General features: G+C 40.7%; 1 protein-coding gene across 1 annotated transcript; it reads right to left on the minus strand.

The window, feature by feature from the left end:
* Positions 1-419: 419 nt before the first annotated feature.
* INIP (INTS3 and NABP interacting protein) lies at positions 420-17,667 on the minus strand. The gene is made up of 5 exons (XM_068974157.1): positions 17,542-17,667; positions 16,206-16,281; positions 6,531-6,633; positions 4,379-4,469; positions 420-3,057 (listed from the first exon to the last, which is right to left on the minus strand). Exons 2-5 carry the CDS (start codon positions 16,228-16,230, stop codon positions 2,962-2,964), a joined length of 315 nt encoding a protein of 104 aa, XP_068830258.1. The 5' UTR covers positions 16,231-16,281; positions 17,542-17,667; the 3' UTR covers positions 420-2,961.
* Between the last annotated feature and the right edge of the window lie 1,367 nt (positions 17,668-19,034).

Consider the following 19,034-nt stretch of genomic DNA (forward strand, 5'->3'; position numbering starts at 1 on the left):
CTCATTTAAAAAGTTGTAGGTGTCTATTGCATAGTAGTTACTATGCACACAGAGGTGAGGAAGCGGCACTGAGCAGACACTGTTGGACTTAATGCTCCTGAAAAGGGGCTCGTGCCAGCTGAAGGGATTCCAATTAGGGGCACCAACTGCACTAACGAACTGATGTCCTCTCTGTTGATATTCCATTTCTGAATGTAACCATATCTGCCAAAATATTTGCCTCAACAGGCCTTAAATGCATAGCAAGGTTGAGTTTTTATTGCCAAAGTAAAGGAAAGACCTAAGACAACTTAATGAGACAGCTTATAAATTTTTCAGGAAAAAAAGTCAGCCTTTGAAATTATTGAGTCATTTCAGTTTTTATTCCAGAGTCATACAAAGAACTATCATCTGTATTATTTAGAAGTGGCTTTCAAAACATTTTTGCCATGACTCATAGTATTAAAAAAAAACACTCTTTACATCACAATCCAGGTCATATTCATTCATTCCTTCATTAAGTACTGACCACCTGCTATATGCCAAATACTATTCTCAGCAGAATACAGTAGTAAACAGGCAGGAAGAACAAACGCCCTTGCCCTCCAAGACCTTACATGCCGGTGGAGCACATGATAAAGTAAACTCACAAACGCACAGAAAAGGAAGATTCGTGAACCAAAACCCCTATTTCTACATGCCATGTACTCTGATATTTTCTATTAAAAAAAAAAGTGGGCCACACCCCATTCAGCCATTTAGTTGGCCTCTCAATTTGGTAATGTATGGAGACCTGCACTCTGAAAAGTACTGGTCTAGGTAAGTTATGAATTAGGCAGTGTGTGTATTGTTCCCCTTTTACAGAGGAGACAGAGCGACAGGTAAGCCTTAAGGTTAAGTGGGTCGGCCACACCTGCAACCCGAGGGAAGCACCACTGGAGCCCACTGCCACCCTCCCCATTATCCTCCGCGGTCCTCACTGCTGTCGCAGTCCGTACTTTGATGGTGAAATCCTGAGCTCTGCCTGGGGCAGACCTTCTCTCCCTGCCAGGGAAGACCGCGTTAGTAACTTCTAGGCCTGACTAGACTGCATGTGCTCAGGTTTGGCCGCTCCCAGGCCCTGCACTGGATGCTGCTTCCTCGCTGCCGCACCAGAGTGGGCTCCTCTGCACTGCGGCTTAAGAGCAGATCTTAACTCATCTCTTCCCCTTAAAGCACAGTGCTTTACAGAGCAGGCATTAGTAAATACACATGGAACTGAACTGAATTTGTAAGGAAAGGGGTGAAGGAAGTGCTTACTAGTCAGGACCGAAAGATTCAGATGTTTAGGCAATATCTATTTAAAGGGCTGAGACCAGAAAGATACCACTGGGAAAAAGATCTCACCCAGGTTATAAAAGTTACATGTTTGGTAGAAGCATCAATAGTATAAAAACTGTTCAATCCAAAAATGTTATATCCCTAGCATCAGTAGATTTAGAATGATGCCAGTAGCTCAGGGATTGCACGGAAGAGTAACTTACATTGATTCAAGAAAAGGAGGGCCAAGGCTAGCTGCGTGAACCTGGACAGGCAGAGGCAAAGGCCTGGGTGCTCGCCAGCAGTGGGAGAAAGGGCACCTTTGCTGTACCGGTGAGCATTACAATGGGGACAGCTGCCAACTCACGCAAATGAGGAAAACCGGTCCCAATTCTCAACAGAGAGAATCTAAATGGCACAGCTGTATCTAGAACTGTCCACTCCTGCTTCGTACAGTTTAGGTGAGATGGGGCTGAGTGTATGGAACAAATACCTAAGGAAATGAAGGAGAATCTGTTCAAAAAGGGACATGAACTTTTTCTAATTCTTCACTCAAACTGTAACTTCCAGTTTAAAATCTCATCCTACCACCAGACAGGATGGGGACTTAAGGCCAAGATGAGGTCAGTTATAAAAAATACTGTATCTGTGATACAGTATAAAACATAATTTCAATCCTACTGAAAGTAAAAAAAAAAAAAAAAACCATTAGCTCAATGACCTCTAAGGTTCAGGGACCTACATATGTATAGATTTTTAGATATCATGAACACTGAATTCTCTAGCCCATGGTTTTCAGACTTTATTTCGAATTGGAGACACTAATTCCGTAGGACTAAGGTCAGTTGTGGGGACTGCATATTTAAGTAAGCATCCTGGATTCTGTTCAAAGATGCATCGTGTTGAGAAACTTGCTTAACCTAATTCTTTCCTCTTTAACTGAAAAGCGGCTCAACTTTGTTTCTAATTAGAGCAAAAATGGGCAATAAAACTGTTCAGGCACACCATTTATGTAGTAACACTAAATAAGAGCATGTACAAAATTCAAAGCTATATTTCTTATTGTTTTTAATAGCATTTAGTCACATAATTTACAGTGGCATAGGTTTATAAAAGGCATTTACGACTGGCTGGTAACTTATTCACATCTTGGGTTTTCTTTTAAAATTGAGAATAGGGAAACTAGTTACCAGTTAAAGGATATTTTAGGATATGATGACTATAAACACAAAAGGTACACTGATATCAATTCTATAAACAGCAAATGTGAATGTAACTTAAGCCTACTGGTTCACATTTTTAAACAGCGCCCTCATTTGTTTATAAAGTACTTTAAATGGTTCTTGAAACTCTACTATAGACATGATATATTCAGTCCAACTAGTTTGGAAGGTGGGTTATGTGACCACATCCAATCTGGGGTCTGATTCAGAATTAAAAAACAAACTGCCTTACACACAGATTATAGTCCTGAGCAGCAGCATCAGTTCCCAGATAATACTGCTTCCAGAGCTTTCATCAGTCTCCTTTTTTTGCTTTCACTTACACATATTTTTCTTTTAAAGAAACGAAACATATAAAAAAAAGTCCACCAAATTCTGAAAGTCACAGTTTGTATAGCGCTGAATGATAGTGGCTTTGGCATTTGACATTACAAAGTCACTGCCGTTACAGATCTTTTCTTCATTCTGGGTCAAGGCGAGGTAAAACAGGAAGAATGAGATTCCCAAATGCAGAATCTTGAGTTATGAAGTAGCCCGAGGAATGTGCATGTGCATGCTAAGAAAGGGTTTTAAAAAAAGAAAAAGAGGCAGTTTAGTTATTAAGAGTCACAGTTCTTCAACCAAGGCATTAAAATTACTTACCCTTTCTGAGTGCTTAAGACCAAATTTGTTTTAAAAGCCAGTTCCGCTGTTGCTAATTTTGTTTAAATACACAGAAGATCTACAATAATAAAGAATTCACATCAACAAGTTGCACCACGTACTAATTTATCCTCCCTACTCTCTTCCTTGTGGTTCCCATCAGTCAGTAACTGGGTCAAAGATGTGAATTACTTGGTTCCTGGAAGTGGGGAGGAAAACTAGCAACAAGGTCCCAGAGTGCTCTGCTCTTGGTCAATAAAGCAGCAGAGTGAGAAAGAAGGGCAGAAGCTAGAAGAAGGGGCAAGGCAGCTGATTACTGGTGATTAAGATGCCAACATTTTGTAGAGAATGCTGGAATGTAAATAACAAAACCACCAGTGATGTCCTTTGTCACTAAACAAAGGACTGTTTATAGGTGGTCTAAAGGGAGATGATCTTTAATGTAATGTTCCTTGCAATTCTGAGATTCTAAGGCTTAAAAGCATCAGTAATGATGCCTTGTCCAAGGTCTCTGAGAATCTAAAATTATCCAAGATCAATGAAATACTAAAACTGTTCATCACAGTCAATTTTTTTAAGATGATGTGTTGTCAGATTTCCATATTAAGAGTTAAGTCTTGCTCAGTCGTGTCCAACTTTTTGCGACCCTACAGACTATAACCCACCAGGCTCCTCTGTCCATGGGATTCTCCAGGCAAGAATGCTGGAGTGGGTTGCCATGCCCTCCTCCAGAGGATCTTTCCAACCCAGGGACTGAATCTGTGTGTCTCACGTCTCCTGCACTGGCGGTGGGCTTACCACTAGCACCACTCAAAACAGATATGCTGACCATTAAAAAAAGAATCCAACCAACAATAAATCAGACTATCAAAGAACATAACAGCATGACCAATTTGAAAAAAATATATGTACTATTAAACTAGCCAGCCAGTTCAGCTTCTTGAGTTCATTCACGCCATCCAAATATCCTACACGCTTTTGTGCACAAGCAGTCTCTTGCCAGCTGTGGCAAAAAATCAATCATGACCACATCAACAACATAAAAGATATTTCATTACTCCTGTATTGGTCCTTCAAATCCTTTGGGCATGACTGAACATCAGCAAACCACTGCAATTATGTATGGAACATTTTTATTGATATTGCTCCAATGAAATACAAAATAAGAACTGTGCTGGTTTCTAAGCCCTGGAAAATCTCCAGTGAGATAAGAGTGTCAGTCACACTTTTCTCACCTGCAAAGCTGCCTTCTGCTGGGCTGCAATATGCTGCTGCTCAGCGTGGTCCCGGAAGTCCTTGTTGAGGGCGGGTCTTGAGAGCGCGATGCTAAAATGAGAATCTTAGTTACTTGACTATTTAGAGACTTCTTTACTTCTGAATCACATTTTTCATTAGATATTCTATATAGGGATTATTTAAAAAACAAAACATCTTCCTGAATAAGTCTTCTTTCCTTCTTCCACTGTTTACATTAATTTATAAGGAAAAGCCCATATTATTTACTAGTGCTTCAGATTATCTCCTTTTTATCAATGATTTATGGTCTTCTGCTTTCATACTGATTTGAGGTAAAGTTATATTTATGATGAAGACTAAAGAGCTGACTATTTCAAGCAGATGGTGGAGCATTCGAAGGCAGGATTCAACCCTGACACACTGGAAGGAATTCATGGTTTAGCAGGACTGGAGGTCTGGAGGGGGGAGAAGTGGGTTGTCAAAAAATGAATCTAGGAAGGAAGGCAGGTACCAGGACATGTACAGCCTCGTGAAAGAAATCAAGAAATTCAATTCCTAGGCCAGGAAATTAAACATAAGAGAATGACAGATGCTTGGAGAAGGAAGTGACAGGGAATAATAAACAATTAAAGTTCACATTTCTGACTTTGATTACTAGTAGATCTGTACCACTCCTGGCAACAAGCCAAGAACACTAAGCAGGTAGAGAGGGGAGATGAGTTCAGTGTGAAACACACCAAGTGTGAAACGCCTGCAGGACATCAAAGTGCAGATGTCCAGGAGGCAGTCTGGTGAGGAATGGGCTAGAGACGTAAGCGTGTAAAAGTTATCGGCACATAAATAACAGGCTATGAAAGTGGATGCAACTGTCCAGTGAAAAGACGCAGACTGGGCAACTGGTCTAGAACAGAACTCGGAGGAATACCAACATTCAAGAGATAGGCAGTGGAGAAATGTCTAAAATAGACACCAAGACGGTATAACAGTGAATGAATGGAAGCCAAGAAGACTATTTTAAGGAGGAAGAAGCTGTATACAATGGAATAAAAAAATAAAAAGCTTGTCATCTGTGACAGCAAATCCCGTATGAGCTCACTTATATGTGGAATCTAAAAAACAAAACGAAAACAGACTTCTATATACCTGAATCTAACGCAATATTTATATCAAGTATATGCCAATAAAAATTAAAACAAAAAATTAACCAGTAATAATAAAAAAAAGAAAAGAGACTCACAGATAAACAGGTGGTTAACAGAGGGGAGGGGTGTGAGGTGGGAGAAACAGGTAAAGGGGATTAAGAGGCACCAACCTGTTAGAAAATAAAGAGGTCACACGAATGTAACATGCAGCGTAAGAAATGTGATCAGCAATGTTGTAATAACTTTGTGTAGGGACAGATGGTCACTTCCTGTAGTGGTCAGATCACAGTGTATGCAGATGTCTGATCAGTGCGCAGTAAACCTGCAGCTACTGTAAGACTGTACAGTAACTACACCTCCATGTTTGAAAAGGAAGAAATCAGTGGTTTCAAATAACGCTAAGCAGTCTAACAAGAAAAGGACTTTGGTTCATCAGATTTAGCCACAAGGAAGTTGCAAGTGACCTGGGCTCCAATCCATTCTTTGGGGCTAGGGTGGGGAGGCCTGGAAGTCAGACTGTAGTGGGCTAAGGAGTCAGTAAGTGAGAGAGCAGAGATGTGTAGGTAGACAACTCCTTTAAGAGATCTGCCTGAAAGAGAGAAAGGGAAGTTAAGGTGGTGGCCGAATGGAATAATGGGTGTCAGGGAAGAGATTTAAGATGGCAGAAATGAAATAAAGATCATTAAGCTACCTCAATTTTACCTACTTGGCATAATGCTTAAAAAGTGGGACATTAACAACAATTTCATGAATAACAACAACCAAAAAACACAAAACTCTTTTCTTTTTTTGCAAGTAGCCTGTAGAGAAAATTAAATATTCTGATTAGAATGAAAATATTTAAAATTAATCAATTTTTTTAAAATCTAATTTTTTCAAATCCAACTAGGAAATAAAACATCACGTTAAATTCCAATGTTAAAGAAACAAATCACTGCCAACCAATTTTAATTCTGTCCAAGATGCTTTTTGTATCACTAAATATAAAAACCAGATTATTCTTCTATACCTAGCTCCAGGATGATTTGTTGAAGATTGGTTCTGCATTAGTAACTTTCTTTTTTCTTTGTCCAGCTCTGCCAAGATTGCAACTCTATTTTTGTTTTGAAAACCTAAAATAAGAGAGGGGGTGGGGAATGAGAAAGAAAGAAAACAGATTAGAGCTGCTTTATAAGCCTAGGCTACCTAGAAATCCAGAAAGCAAAATTTTATTCTCTAACAGGATAATAAGCTACTAGTAAGCACTTTCCTTCTCTATTGCCTATTTTCAACCAACTGTAACAGCATTATACGCAGATAAAAGCAAAGTATAATTCTGACTGACAACTTTTAAGACTTAGTTCTACAGAATTTTAATCACCAAAGATGGGTAACAGCATTTGTTTCTTAAAATCTCTGTGGCCCCAAATTCGGCAGGGACCAATCTCTACCTTGCTCAGTCAATCTCTGAAGTGGAGATTTTCTTAGTTCTCAGTTCTAGGAGTCTTTATGAATGCCTCTTTCATGGAAGTGGAGAGCGTGAAAAGTATTAGATATACTCAGGTCAAAACAGTATTTCTTTTTCTCAACAGCTTTCATTCAGAAATGACACACACAGTCTTTCAAGGAACAAGCCAAAGAATTGCAACTGACTAGCAACAGTTCTGAGAGAGAAATGGAACATAACTGAAGGGAAAGGCTTCAGTCAGGTCTGTCAGGCTCCTATCTTCTGACCTTGTCTGATGTCCCAGAACTGTACTTCCTTCCTGACCTTTCAAAAATAATTTATATGGCAGTTTTTGCACAAAACATTTACTATATTATAGACATATGTAGTCAACAGAACTTAAGTAACAATAATAGCTTATTTCAATTTGAAACTTAAGGCAAAACACTAGGTAGTCTATTTGTTACATGAAGTACATTATTATGCCTCAGTTCAGTTCAGTTCACTTCAGTCACTCAGTCGTGTCCGACTCTTTGCGACCCCATGAATCGCAGCACGCCAGGCCTCCCTGTCCATCACCATCTCCCGGAGTTCACTCAGACTCACGTCCATTGAGTCCGTGATGCCATCCAGCCATCTCATCCTGGGTCGTCCCTTTCTCCTCCTGCCCCCAATCCCTCCCAGCATCAGAGTCTTTTCCAATGAGTCAACTCTTCGCATGATGTCTGGCTCTTTGCGACCCTATGAACTGTAGCCCTCCAGGTTCTTCTGTTCATGGGATTTTTCAGGCAGGATTACTGGAGCAGGTTGCCATTTCCTCCTCCAGGGGATTTTCCCGATCCAGGGATTGAACTTGAGTCTCCTACATTGGCAGGCAGATTCTTTACCACTGAGCCACCCGGGAAGGTGAGTTATGTGAAGTAGTTAGGTATAATTTTCTAAAGCAAGATTCTCCCACTGTCAAGGTTTGCACAAACTTAACTCAAAGGCATATATATATATAAAATTTAACTTCTGTGACAGTCACTACATGAACTGTTTTTTAACACAAACTACCTCTTGCCATAATTCAGTATTTTACTTTTATGTTATTTTACATGTATCTTAAAGGTAACTTTTACATTCTTAGAAGCATGAGGGTAGTGAAACATATTATCTCATGTACAGTAGGAAATACTTACTATTTCTTTATAACTAAACTTTTTCCTAATAAAATTATTTTATAATGCAGCACACTCTAAAAGTTCCACTTTCAGAACTATAACTCTGTCTGCATTCACAATCGTATGTACTCTCATTTCCACATTCATTTACAGAAACATTTTAATACCACACATTTCTGTGTCACTAAAAATATTCTGGAGTAACTAGCATTACATCAAACTGCACTTAAAACCTAACAGCTAATAATTCACATTGTGTGAAGAGTTCTATGACACTTAACAAGGACTAATAGGAAATCTTTTTATTGAAAAAAATCTAAAACTAAAGAATGAAAATTACTGTTTGATAAGTGGGGTTATGGATAATATACTTTCCAATTACAGTTATTATACTGCTTTCAAAACAATGATTATTTTTAAAGATATTTTAAAAATTCAAATCCTTTCAAGTACTTATCTTACAAGCTATATACTCTTCACAACTCTACAGTGAATCGAACTCTATCACCCTAAGAGAGCTGTTTAGGGGGAGGTTCCCTGGCAGCCTACTGGTCAGCACTGCACGCTTTCAGTACCGTAGCCTAGGTTTAATTCCTGACTGGGTAACTGAGACCCTACAAGCCGCTTAGTGTGTCCCATCCTCAAAAAAACAAAACAGCTGCTCAGTATTGGAGGAGTCCATTCCTCCAATTAGCTTACTGGTTTACTAATAAACTATTAGTTTAACATGTTTTAAGTTATTTATTGTGTATAAATGACATAAATGCAGGCACCAAGGCAGGTGCTAAGAATGCAGCCACGTGTCACAACCTGACTTCACTCTAGCTCTCATGGTTCTTAAAACATTCCAGTGAAGAAGGAAATTATCAAATAATTACACAGATGAATGTATAATTAGAGTCTAAGATGAGCAGTCTGAAATAAAGAAATAAAATTCTATCAGCATTTATAACAATCACTGTAGGACTCAATGTTGAATCAACCTGACTCAGACTGGAAGGAGGGGGAGCAGTGTCAAAGCAGTCTCCCCCAGGAAGGAGTGCTTGAGCTGAAATGTTAGATTAATTAGTTTAATTAGGGGTGGAGGGACAAAATAACCCTTCCCCTGGTAGAAAGATCAGAGAAGCTACAAGGCTGAGAATACACTAGACAAGAGGAAAAAAGCCAGTAGAACAAGCTAGAGATGAGAGGTTGTTCATGGCCAGAGAAATGACCAGACATGCCAAACCCAAGAGCTTTTTAGGCAGTTAAATCAATGGGACAATGAGAGAATTAGTATGAAATAAGGAATAAGGAATAATCATTTCCAACTCTTTGCAACCCCATACTGTAGCCCACCAGGCTCCTCTGTCCATGAATTTTCCAGGCAAGAATACTGGAGCAGATTGCCACGTTTTTGGAGGGTAGGCAGGCAGAATATTATTATGCCTCCTTAATGATACATAAAATGTATTCAGTGGTTCAAGCTTATACTAATTCAGGAGAGATTGCCTGAGTCTAAGTCTTCGCAGAATAAAAAATATAACAACATTATTAACTGAATTAATTAGTAGCAGTATCTGGTCTTCTAGATAGCTAGTTAGTGGCAAACACGTCCTATAACTTGCAAGATTAAAAAATTATTCAACTCTTAAAAAAAATTATTCAACTCTTAGAATCACCTTTTAGAATTTACTGAAAACACAGATCAGGGAAAAGAATAAGCCCTGGTGTCTGCTCAGGTGATCTCCCTGCGTTCAAGTTCTTTCTCTCTTAGGCCCTGGGGACTTACCCCTTTAAGCTGCTGCCTCTTCTATCTACTGAGGTTCCTTGTCTTCATCAGTGGCTAAATAAGACGATGAAATCTCTTCTGCTTGGATCACCCTTTCCTCCTCACTCATTTTTCTTTTCCTCCTAAGATAAACTCATTTCTCTGAGTTTATTTATAGTAAATAGCTTTAGTATTTTTAGATTTTATATTTTATTTTAGAGTTTATAGTAAGGATTTTCTGCTTAATAATAGCTGCATAAGAGATGCAAAAGTAAAGGTGAGGTCTTTTGCCCCTAGTCTAGAGCTCCCAATTTTTTCTTGGATGCTATAATTACAATGTTCAAACCCACAGCAAAAGTGCAGTGTGGGAAACAATCAACAGCGAACTTAGGCACAGATTCAATCTGGGTTCTCATCTCAGTACTACCAGTTACTATTTAATATTGGGAAACTCACCTCACTATACAGGACCGATGGGCATAACAATGACAACTTTGAAGGACGGTTATATGAAATATAGTAAATATAAAAAAAACACCTAGCATACTGCCTGCCACGTGGTTCAGTTCAGTTCAGTTCAGTCGCTCAGTTGTGTCCAACTCTCTGCGACGCCATGAACCACGGCACGCCAGGCCTCCCTGTCCATCGCCAACTCCTGGAGTCCACCCAAACCCATGTCCATTGAGTCGGTGATGCCATCCAACCATCTTATCCTCTGTTGTCCCCTTCTCCTCCTGCCCTCAATCCCTCTCAGCATCAGGGTCTTTCCAAGGAGTCAGTTCTTCATATCAGGGGGCCAAGTACTGGAGTTTCAGCTTCAACATCAGTCCTTCCAAAGCTTACTCAATACTAGCTATTACTTAATTACTAGCTATTTACTTACTTACTAAACACTAGCTATTACTTTTAGTATCACTTAGTGTTCTCTATCCAGAGAAGGCAGTGGCACCCCACCCCAGTACTCTTGCCTGGAAAATCCCATGGACAGAGGAGCCTGGTGGGCTGCAGTCCATGGGGTCGCAAAGAGTCAGACATGACTGAGTGACTTCACTTTCACTTTTCACTTTCATGCATTGGAAAAGGACATGGCAACCCACTCCAGTGTTCTTGCCTGGAGAATCCCAGGGACGGGGGAGCCTGGTGGGCAGCCATCTATGGGGTCGCACGGAGTTGGACACGACTGAAGCGATTTAGCAGCAGCAGCAGCAGCAGTGTTCTCTATCATTTAGTTTGTTAACCTCACTAGATTCTTTAAAATATATATATTTATTTATTTGGTTGCGCTGAGTCTTAGTTGAGGCATGTGGGATCTAGTTCCCTGACCAGGGATCAAACCTGGGCCCCCTGCATTGGGAGCCGTCTTAGCCACTGGACTACTAGGGAAGTCCCCTCACTAGATTCTTGTCAGCCCCATTCTGACAATTCTTGTTCAGTAAACAGGTTTCCATTACAAAGGGTACAAGTGATTAGCACAGCTTTCAAGGTTACACTCACATGACTGGCCTCCCAGGTCAGTCTCAATGGACCGAGGATCACAAGCTCTCTTTTACTATACAAACAATCTCATTCTAGTTTATATAACACTCTGCCTCAATTCAGTTTCATTCCTATTTGAACCTGGGCCTATAGATCAATTCCAGCATCAGAAAACTACTGTAGTGCCTTTGCCTTGACAATGAAAAATGAGACAAAAAGAAATCTAGCTTTATTTATTTAGAAATCTAGCTTTAAAAAACCAACTCCAAATTGTGTCTTTGCATCCACACTCTCATCTTTAAAAAACGTACAAATACAAGAATTTTAAGGTGATTTTTATGCATCACTAGGATAAATTCTTAATTAAGAGGTAGCATACCTTAGCACAAGCCTGAAGGGTAAATTTGCTTTCCTTCTGGACCATAGATGGTTTAAGAACTTGGGTCTGAGATCACCAAGACACCTCCCAAGAGCTATGCTACTCCAATCCTACACAGCATCCTGAAATCACAGCTAAGAACATCCAAAGTGGCCCCAAATCAATAGTTCCCATCACTGGATTACAGGAATTCTAGTTATTACTCTAAGCATTCTGAGGTAACTATGACAGAACTAAAAGAACTAGGATGTTACTTGGTTTTTCACCAGGTTTCTCTGTGTAGCTAAAATCAGGTTAGAGCAACCTCCCAACTGCCAACACATGATCACAGGACTCTGATATTTACCAGTCATGAGAGCCTCTTTCCATAGGAATGGTACCTTGGCCAAATTCCAGTTTGACAATCTGCCTCTACATATTAAATTCTCAAAATGTTACTTATTGATCAAATAATTATTATGAACCCATCAAATGTTCCACACTATGGTGAATGCTAAGGAGAACTGAGAGACTTCAGTAACTGTCTGAAGAGCTTGTGAAATTTAGCAGTTCAGACGGCTACTGCAGTATGACAGACTGCTAGATCTCCAGACGGCCTGCCCCCTACAGTAGAGACACTAATACATTACACCACACAGATGAAGGTTTCTGTAAAAGTCATTGTTCTTTCAGTTATTATTGTAAGCTAATTATGGAACTTTGTCTTCAATCTTCATAGTAAGTAGTTCCAATACACATAAACAGTACAGAAGTAATTTAACATAAAGAGTAAAATGCAGTAACTCCAAAAATAGTTTATTTTCCCTGAGAGTCTCAGAGTCTATAGAACATGATATGGACTCCCTCTGCTGGTGTCTAATAGCAACAGCTCATGACACCAAAAAAATCACTGACAAAAGAGCAACAGAAGTCAAAGGACTAACCTAAATTTGCTTCTATTTAGGGGATGTTTCATAGTGGATTTGACTACGAATCAATCAAAGGCAACAGTAAAAACGATTGTGTTTTATTCCAACTGCTTAAAAAATTATAAATCTTGAATATCTGTGCTATTACAACAGAAGGATGAAAATATTTATTTTGTTTTCATTGTGACTTTTAGAAGCATATTTTCTCTCCAAAATGGATTTCTCTTAGTTTCATTTTGGTTCAAATTAAAATTTTAATCTGAATCCCTATAACCTGTTGAAAAGAAGAGGTCAAAGACCACAGGGGAATGCTGACCTGTAATTAGTCCACAGAACACACAAATCACTCTTGGGTATTTGAGAGAAGAGAATTGCATTAGCTGGTTACACCCAGTAAAGCTATCACCACAGCTAGGCTTTTACAATACCACACTTCTATAAAGGGCTTCCCAGGTGGCTTGGTGGTAAAGAATCTGCCTACCAAGGCAGAAGACTCAGGTTCAATCCTGGGAAACATTCCCTAGAGAAGGAAATGGGAACTCACTCCAGTGTTCTTGCCTGGAAAATCCCATGGACAGAGGAGCCTGGCAGGCTGCAGTCCATGGGGTCACAAAGTGTTGGATGCAACTTAGCAACTAAAACTTTCACACCCAGGATGGATTTTCTAATTCCAAGTACCCTTTGAGGAATTGCCCCATTTTGACTGCTTTGTGTAAAAATAAAGACTGTTGTTTAAGACCAAAAAAAAAAAAAAGTGAGCAAGATTTCAGCTTCTACAGCCAACATAAAGGAAACAAGAGCTTGTTTGGAGTATAAGTTGAGCCAAGCCATCTACTAGAACAAAACCACATTTCAGAGGAATATGCCAGAATCCAGGGTCTCTATAACGTGTTAGTCATAGTACCCAGGATTTCATAACAAATCACTAAGTATAGTAAGAAACTTGGGCTTCCCTGGTGGCTCAGCTGGTAAAGAATCCACCTGCAATGTGGGAGACCTGGGTTCGATCCCTGGGTTGGGAAGATCCCCTGGAGATGGGAAAGACCACCCATTCCAGTATTCTGGCCTAGAGAATTCCATGGACTGTATAGTCTATGGGGTCACAAAAAGTCGGACATGACTGAGCGACTTTCACTTAGAGTAAGAAAAAGACAAATGTGACCCATACTCCAAAAAAAAACCAAAAAACGCAGTCAACAGAAACCAAGTCCAAAACCATCTAGGTGATGTAATTAGTGACACAGAACCTGTATCCAGACTCTTAAAAAAACTGGTAATAAAAACAATTTTTTAAAAAATGAGCAAAAGGAAGTCTGAACAAACACTTCACAAAGATTTGCGATGGCCAATAAGCACATTAAAAAGTGCTCAGCATTTGTCATCAGGGAAATGCAAGTTAATACTACAAGGAGATGTCACTTTTTTACACCCTCTAAAATGGCTAAAATTGAAAAGAGCAACAGTGCTCTATATGGAGCAACCAGAAATATCACACTTTACTAGAGGGAATGTAAAGTCCACTCCACTGCTCCACTCCTAGCTATTTAACCAAGTATCTGCAAAAAGACTTACAAATATTCAAAGCAGCTTTATTCACAATGACCCAAACTGATAGAACCCCAAAGTCTCCAAAAAGGAAAACGAATAAGGAAACTGTGGTAAATTCATGCAATGGAATACTAGTCTGCAATAAAAAATAAACAATTGATACGTGGCACAACATGGATGGTTCTCACAGACAGTACAGTGAGTGTGAGCAGGACAAAAACATGTTTATATGACGTTTAAAATGAAACACGACTAAGCTTAATTTAAAAATAAGATCTGTCAGGTGGACGCTTAATTTTGATATGGAGAGGAAAACAGAAGTTTCAATTTTTCAAGTAGGTTTGTAAGTTTTTAAGTTTCACTTACAAGGTGGAACCGAATACTTTCTGGAGATTAAACTTTGCTTTTGAAAACTTATTTTTAAACAAAACAAAAACTCCTTACTTGGGATGTTTCTAACTTGATTGGCTTAAGGGAGCTCTTAACACACATGAAATGTGTATGGAAAGTTTTTCAAGCAAATGAAAATAAAAGCATGGATATGGCCCAATGACAATTTTAACTTCTTTAAAAGTGGTTCTTATCTCAAGTAAAAAAGTAAGAGAACAAATGTCAGAGCAGGACCTAAGGTTTATAATGTGAGCAATATTAACACAGATTAAAATACAGGATTTAGATGTTCCAGATGTTCAAGCTGGATTTAGGAAAGGCAGAGAAACCAGAGATCAAATTGCTAACATCTGCTGTATCATCAAAATGCAAGAGAGTTCCATAAAAACATCTACTTCTGCTTCATTGACTATGCCAAAGCCTTTGACTGTGTGGACCACAACAAACTCTGGAAAATTCTTACCGAGATGGGAATACCAGACCACCTAACCGGAGCAATCTATACGCAGGTCAAGAAGCAACAGTTAGAACTAGACATGGAACAACAGACTGGTTCCAAATCGGGAAAGGAGTACATCAAGGCTGTATATTGTCACCCTGCTTATTTAACTTAAATGCAGAGTACATCATGAGAAACGCTGGACTACATGAAGCACAAGCTGGAATCAAGATTGCCTGGAGAAATATCAATAACCTCAGATATGCAGATAACACCACCCTTATGGCAGAAAGAAGAACTAAAGAGCCTCTTGATGAAAGTGAAACAAGAGAGTGAAAATTTGGTTTAAAATTCAATATTCAGAAAACTAAGATCGTGGCATCTGGTCCCATCACTTCATGGCAAACAGATGCAGAAACAGTGGAAACCGTGATAGACTTCACTTTGGGGGGCTCCAAAATCACTACAGATGGTGACTGCAGCCATGAACTGAAAAGACGTTTGTTCCTTGGAAGAAAAGTTATGACCAACATAGACAGGTTATTAAAAAGCAGAGACATTATTTTGCCAACAAAGGTCCATCTAGTCAAAGCTATGGTTTGTCCAGTAGTCATGTATGGATGTGAGAGCTGGACTATAAAGAAAGCTGAGAGCCAAAGAATTGATGCTTTTGAACTGTGGTGTTGGAAAAGACTCTAGAGAGTCCTTTGGACAGCAAGGAGATTCAACCAGTCCATCCTAAAGGAAATCAGTCCTGAACAGTCATTGGAAGGACTGATGCTGAAGCTCCAATACTTTGGTCACCTAATGTGAAGAACCGACTCATCTGAAAAGACCCTAATGCTGGGAAAGAGTGAGGGCAGGAGAAGAAGGGGACGACAGAGGATGAGATGGTTGGATGGCATCACTGACTCAACAGACATAGGTTTGGGTAGACTCCGGGAGCTGGTGATGGACAGGGAGGCCTGGCAGGCTTCAGTTCATGGGGTCACAAAGAGTCGGACATGACTGACCAACTGAACTGACTGACATATAGACAAAATGATTGAATTGCTTCAAATATGTGATTTTATTTTGCTAGTCTTTTTTTTTTTGCTATTCATTTTTAATTCTGCCTACAATGACTACCCTATGCTAAATTTCTATCAAAATTAATTTTCTATCAAAAGTTCCTAGTAATAAAAGAAATTCCAGGATGTACTTACCTTGTCCTGAAGGGTTTGCTGCCATCTTCCTATTTTCTGTTTCAACTATGTTCAGGGGTCAGCACTTTACAAACACCTGTGAAAAATAATGTGTACACACTTATCTTCATCTCTTCAGAAACATATGTCTGAAAGGCACGCAACTTAAAGCAAGTACCTCAAGTTATTTAGAGGGCTCAGTTGCTTCAGTCATGTTTGACTCTGCGACCTTAAAGCCGGCCAGGCTCCTCTGTTCATGGGATTTTCCAGACAATACTGGGTTGCCATTTCCTACTCCAGGAGATCTTCCTGACCCAGGGATGGAACCAGTGTCTTTTATGTCTCCCATATTATCAGATGGGTTCTTTACCTCTAGCACCACCTGGGAAGCCCACTTAGAGAGTGAAAATCAAATTTTTATTCTTGCAGATGTTGATACCAAGTTAGCATTACTGTCTTTAATTACATCATTAGGTTATGTTTACCAAATACTACTAAATGTATCAACTAATTGATAGTATCAATGCGATTACAGGACTAGGAAGCAAAAATCACTCAACGATAGTGCCTCTGGATTCATTTAAGATACCTAGCTAACAACTACTGTGTATACTACTTACGGCTAAAAAGGGAAAGAAGCCGAATATTTCTCCAGTATATACTCTGCACTCTACACTTTATGACTGAAATTAGTTATTTTATTTATCACCACTTTATAAATGGGGAGATTGTGCCCAAGGTAACCAAGCTAGTACGAATACTGTTAGTTTTAAATTTCGTGCTTTTGAACTAGACCTTGGGTAGATCCCAAATGAGCAAGACCCTACTCTTGCTCTCATGAAATGTACAATCCAGTGGGAAAACACTGTCTCATTCAAGGAACAATACTAAAAAAAGTTTAATACGCGCTTTTTACAAGGCGTAAACAACGCTCTGTGAGCAGAGACGAACTGATTCTACTGGCGTGACGAGGTATGCCTTATAAGATGCGCACGAAAAGACAAGAGCTGGTAAACACATGTCGGTTTTGAACAAAATAATGTTAGGTATCTCCTGCGGCTTAAGTACAGAGCAGACGAAAACCGGGTTAGGAAGGGAGGAACAAGAGGGCCATCTTGTGATGGGGGACTTCAAGCAGGGACGTGACAAGGTTGTACCAGCCTCTCAGAAGGGTCCCTGGAGCGTGCGTGGAGGCTGGCGCAGCGGCTGCCGCCGAGACCCAGGACAACACGGGGAGTGAATGCTGGGAGGCAAAGCTGACGGGGAAGCCACTACCCTATAGCATGGGATGGCGGCAGCAAGTCAACGCCGGGGCCACACACCTCCATAACCGGTGCCGCCAGGCGGTCCTACTTACCGCGAGGCGGAAGAGCCAGGACCGCCTAGCCGTCAGGTCGCGTTCTCCAAGGGGGCGCGACCACTTAAGGACCCGCAACTGGAGCTCAACGGGTAATTCTACAACCCTCCCGCCCCCGCTGCTCTTCCGCCCCCGCTGCTCTTCCGCCCCCCGGTGACTTACCCACGAGGGAGCGGAAGTCCCGCCTCCCGCCTGGACCCAACTGCCGCTCCTCACGGTGATTCGTACTTTAACTGCCAACCTCATGCATACGCCACTTCCTTTCCAAAGAGTGGCAGCCAGAGAGGCTCGGGGAACTTGCAGGCCGGGGGCGGGGCCCGAAAGGGGCGGGGCGCGCAGTGACGTAGGGGCGGGGCAGAGACAGAATGGGTCCCTAGCACCGCGAGTAGCTATTCCGTCCAGACCGCTGGGGGCAGAAAAGCCACCAGGGCAGCAACTGCGAATCCACTTAGGTTGGGACTGAGGCGGAGGTGCGGTTGGCACTCGGAGAGCGAGCTTTAACAACCATCTTGGCGTTGCGCATCTTAATGTACACAAATCCCGGGGATACTTTTCTACTTTCAGTTCAGTTCAGTTCAGTCGCTCAGTCGTGTCCGACTCTTTGCGACCCCATGAATTGCGGCACGCCAGGCCTCCCTGTCCATCACCAACTCCCGGAGTTCACTCAGACTCGCGTCCATCGAGTCAGTGATGCCATCCAGCCATCTCATCCTCTGTTGTCCCCTTCTCCTCCTGCCCCCAATCCCTCCCAGCATCAGAGTCTTTTCCAATGAGTCAACTCTTCGCATGAGGTGGCCAAAGTATTGGAGTTTCAGCTTTAGCATCATTCCTTCCAAAGAACACCCAGGGATGACTCCTTCAGAATGGACTGGTTGGATCTCCTCGCAGTCCAAGGGACTCTCAGGAGTCTTCTCCAACACCACAGTTCAAAAGCATCAATTCTTCAGCGCTCAGCTTTCTTCACAGTCCAACTCTCACATCCATATATGACCACTGGAAAAACCATAGCCTTGACTAGACGGACCTTTGGAAAAACCATAGCCTTGACTAGACGGACCTTTGTTGGCAAAGTAATGCCTCTGCTTTTGAATATGCTATCTAGGTTGGACATAACTTTCCTTCCAAGGAGTAAGCGTCTTAATTTCATGGCTGCAGTTAATTAAACTTAAGCACTGAACTTGTAGAAATTTTTCACTGCTGTGCACTTGCAATAGTGTGTATTTGTGGATATGCCACATTTCAGATGAAGAAGTCACTCCTTGTGGGATAGCCTGATGCCAGCACAGTAAAGCTGCATGTCTATCAGTACATTGGATACTCAGATCTGAAACCACAGTTTGAAAAAGGAAAATGTTAAATAAAGTTTGCAAAATGTAAACTCTTAGAAAAGAAAAAAAGATCTGTGTTTTACTGGATATCTTGGTCAATGTGCCTGCTCAGTCATGTCAGACTCTTTGCGATCCCATGGACTATATTATATATAGCCCACCAGG

Source organism: Capricornis sumatraensis, chromosome 6, assembly GCF_032405125.1.
Source record: "Capricornis sumatraensis isolate serow.1 chromosome 6, serow.2, whole genome shotgun sequence".
Classification (NCBI taxonomy): domain Eukaryota; kingdom Metazoa; phylum Chordata; class Mammalia; order Artiodactyla; family Bovidae; genus Capricornis; species Capricornis sumatraensis.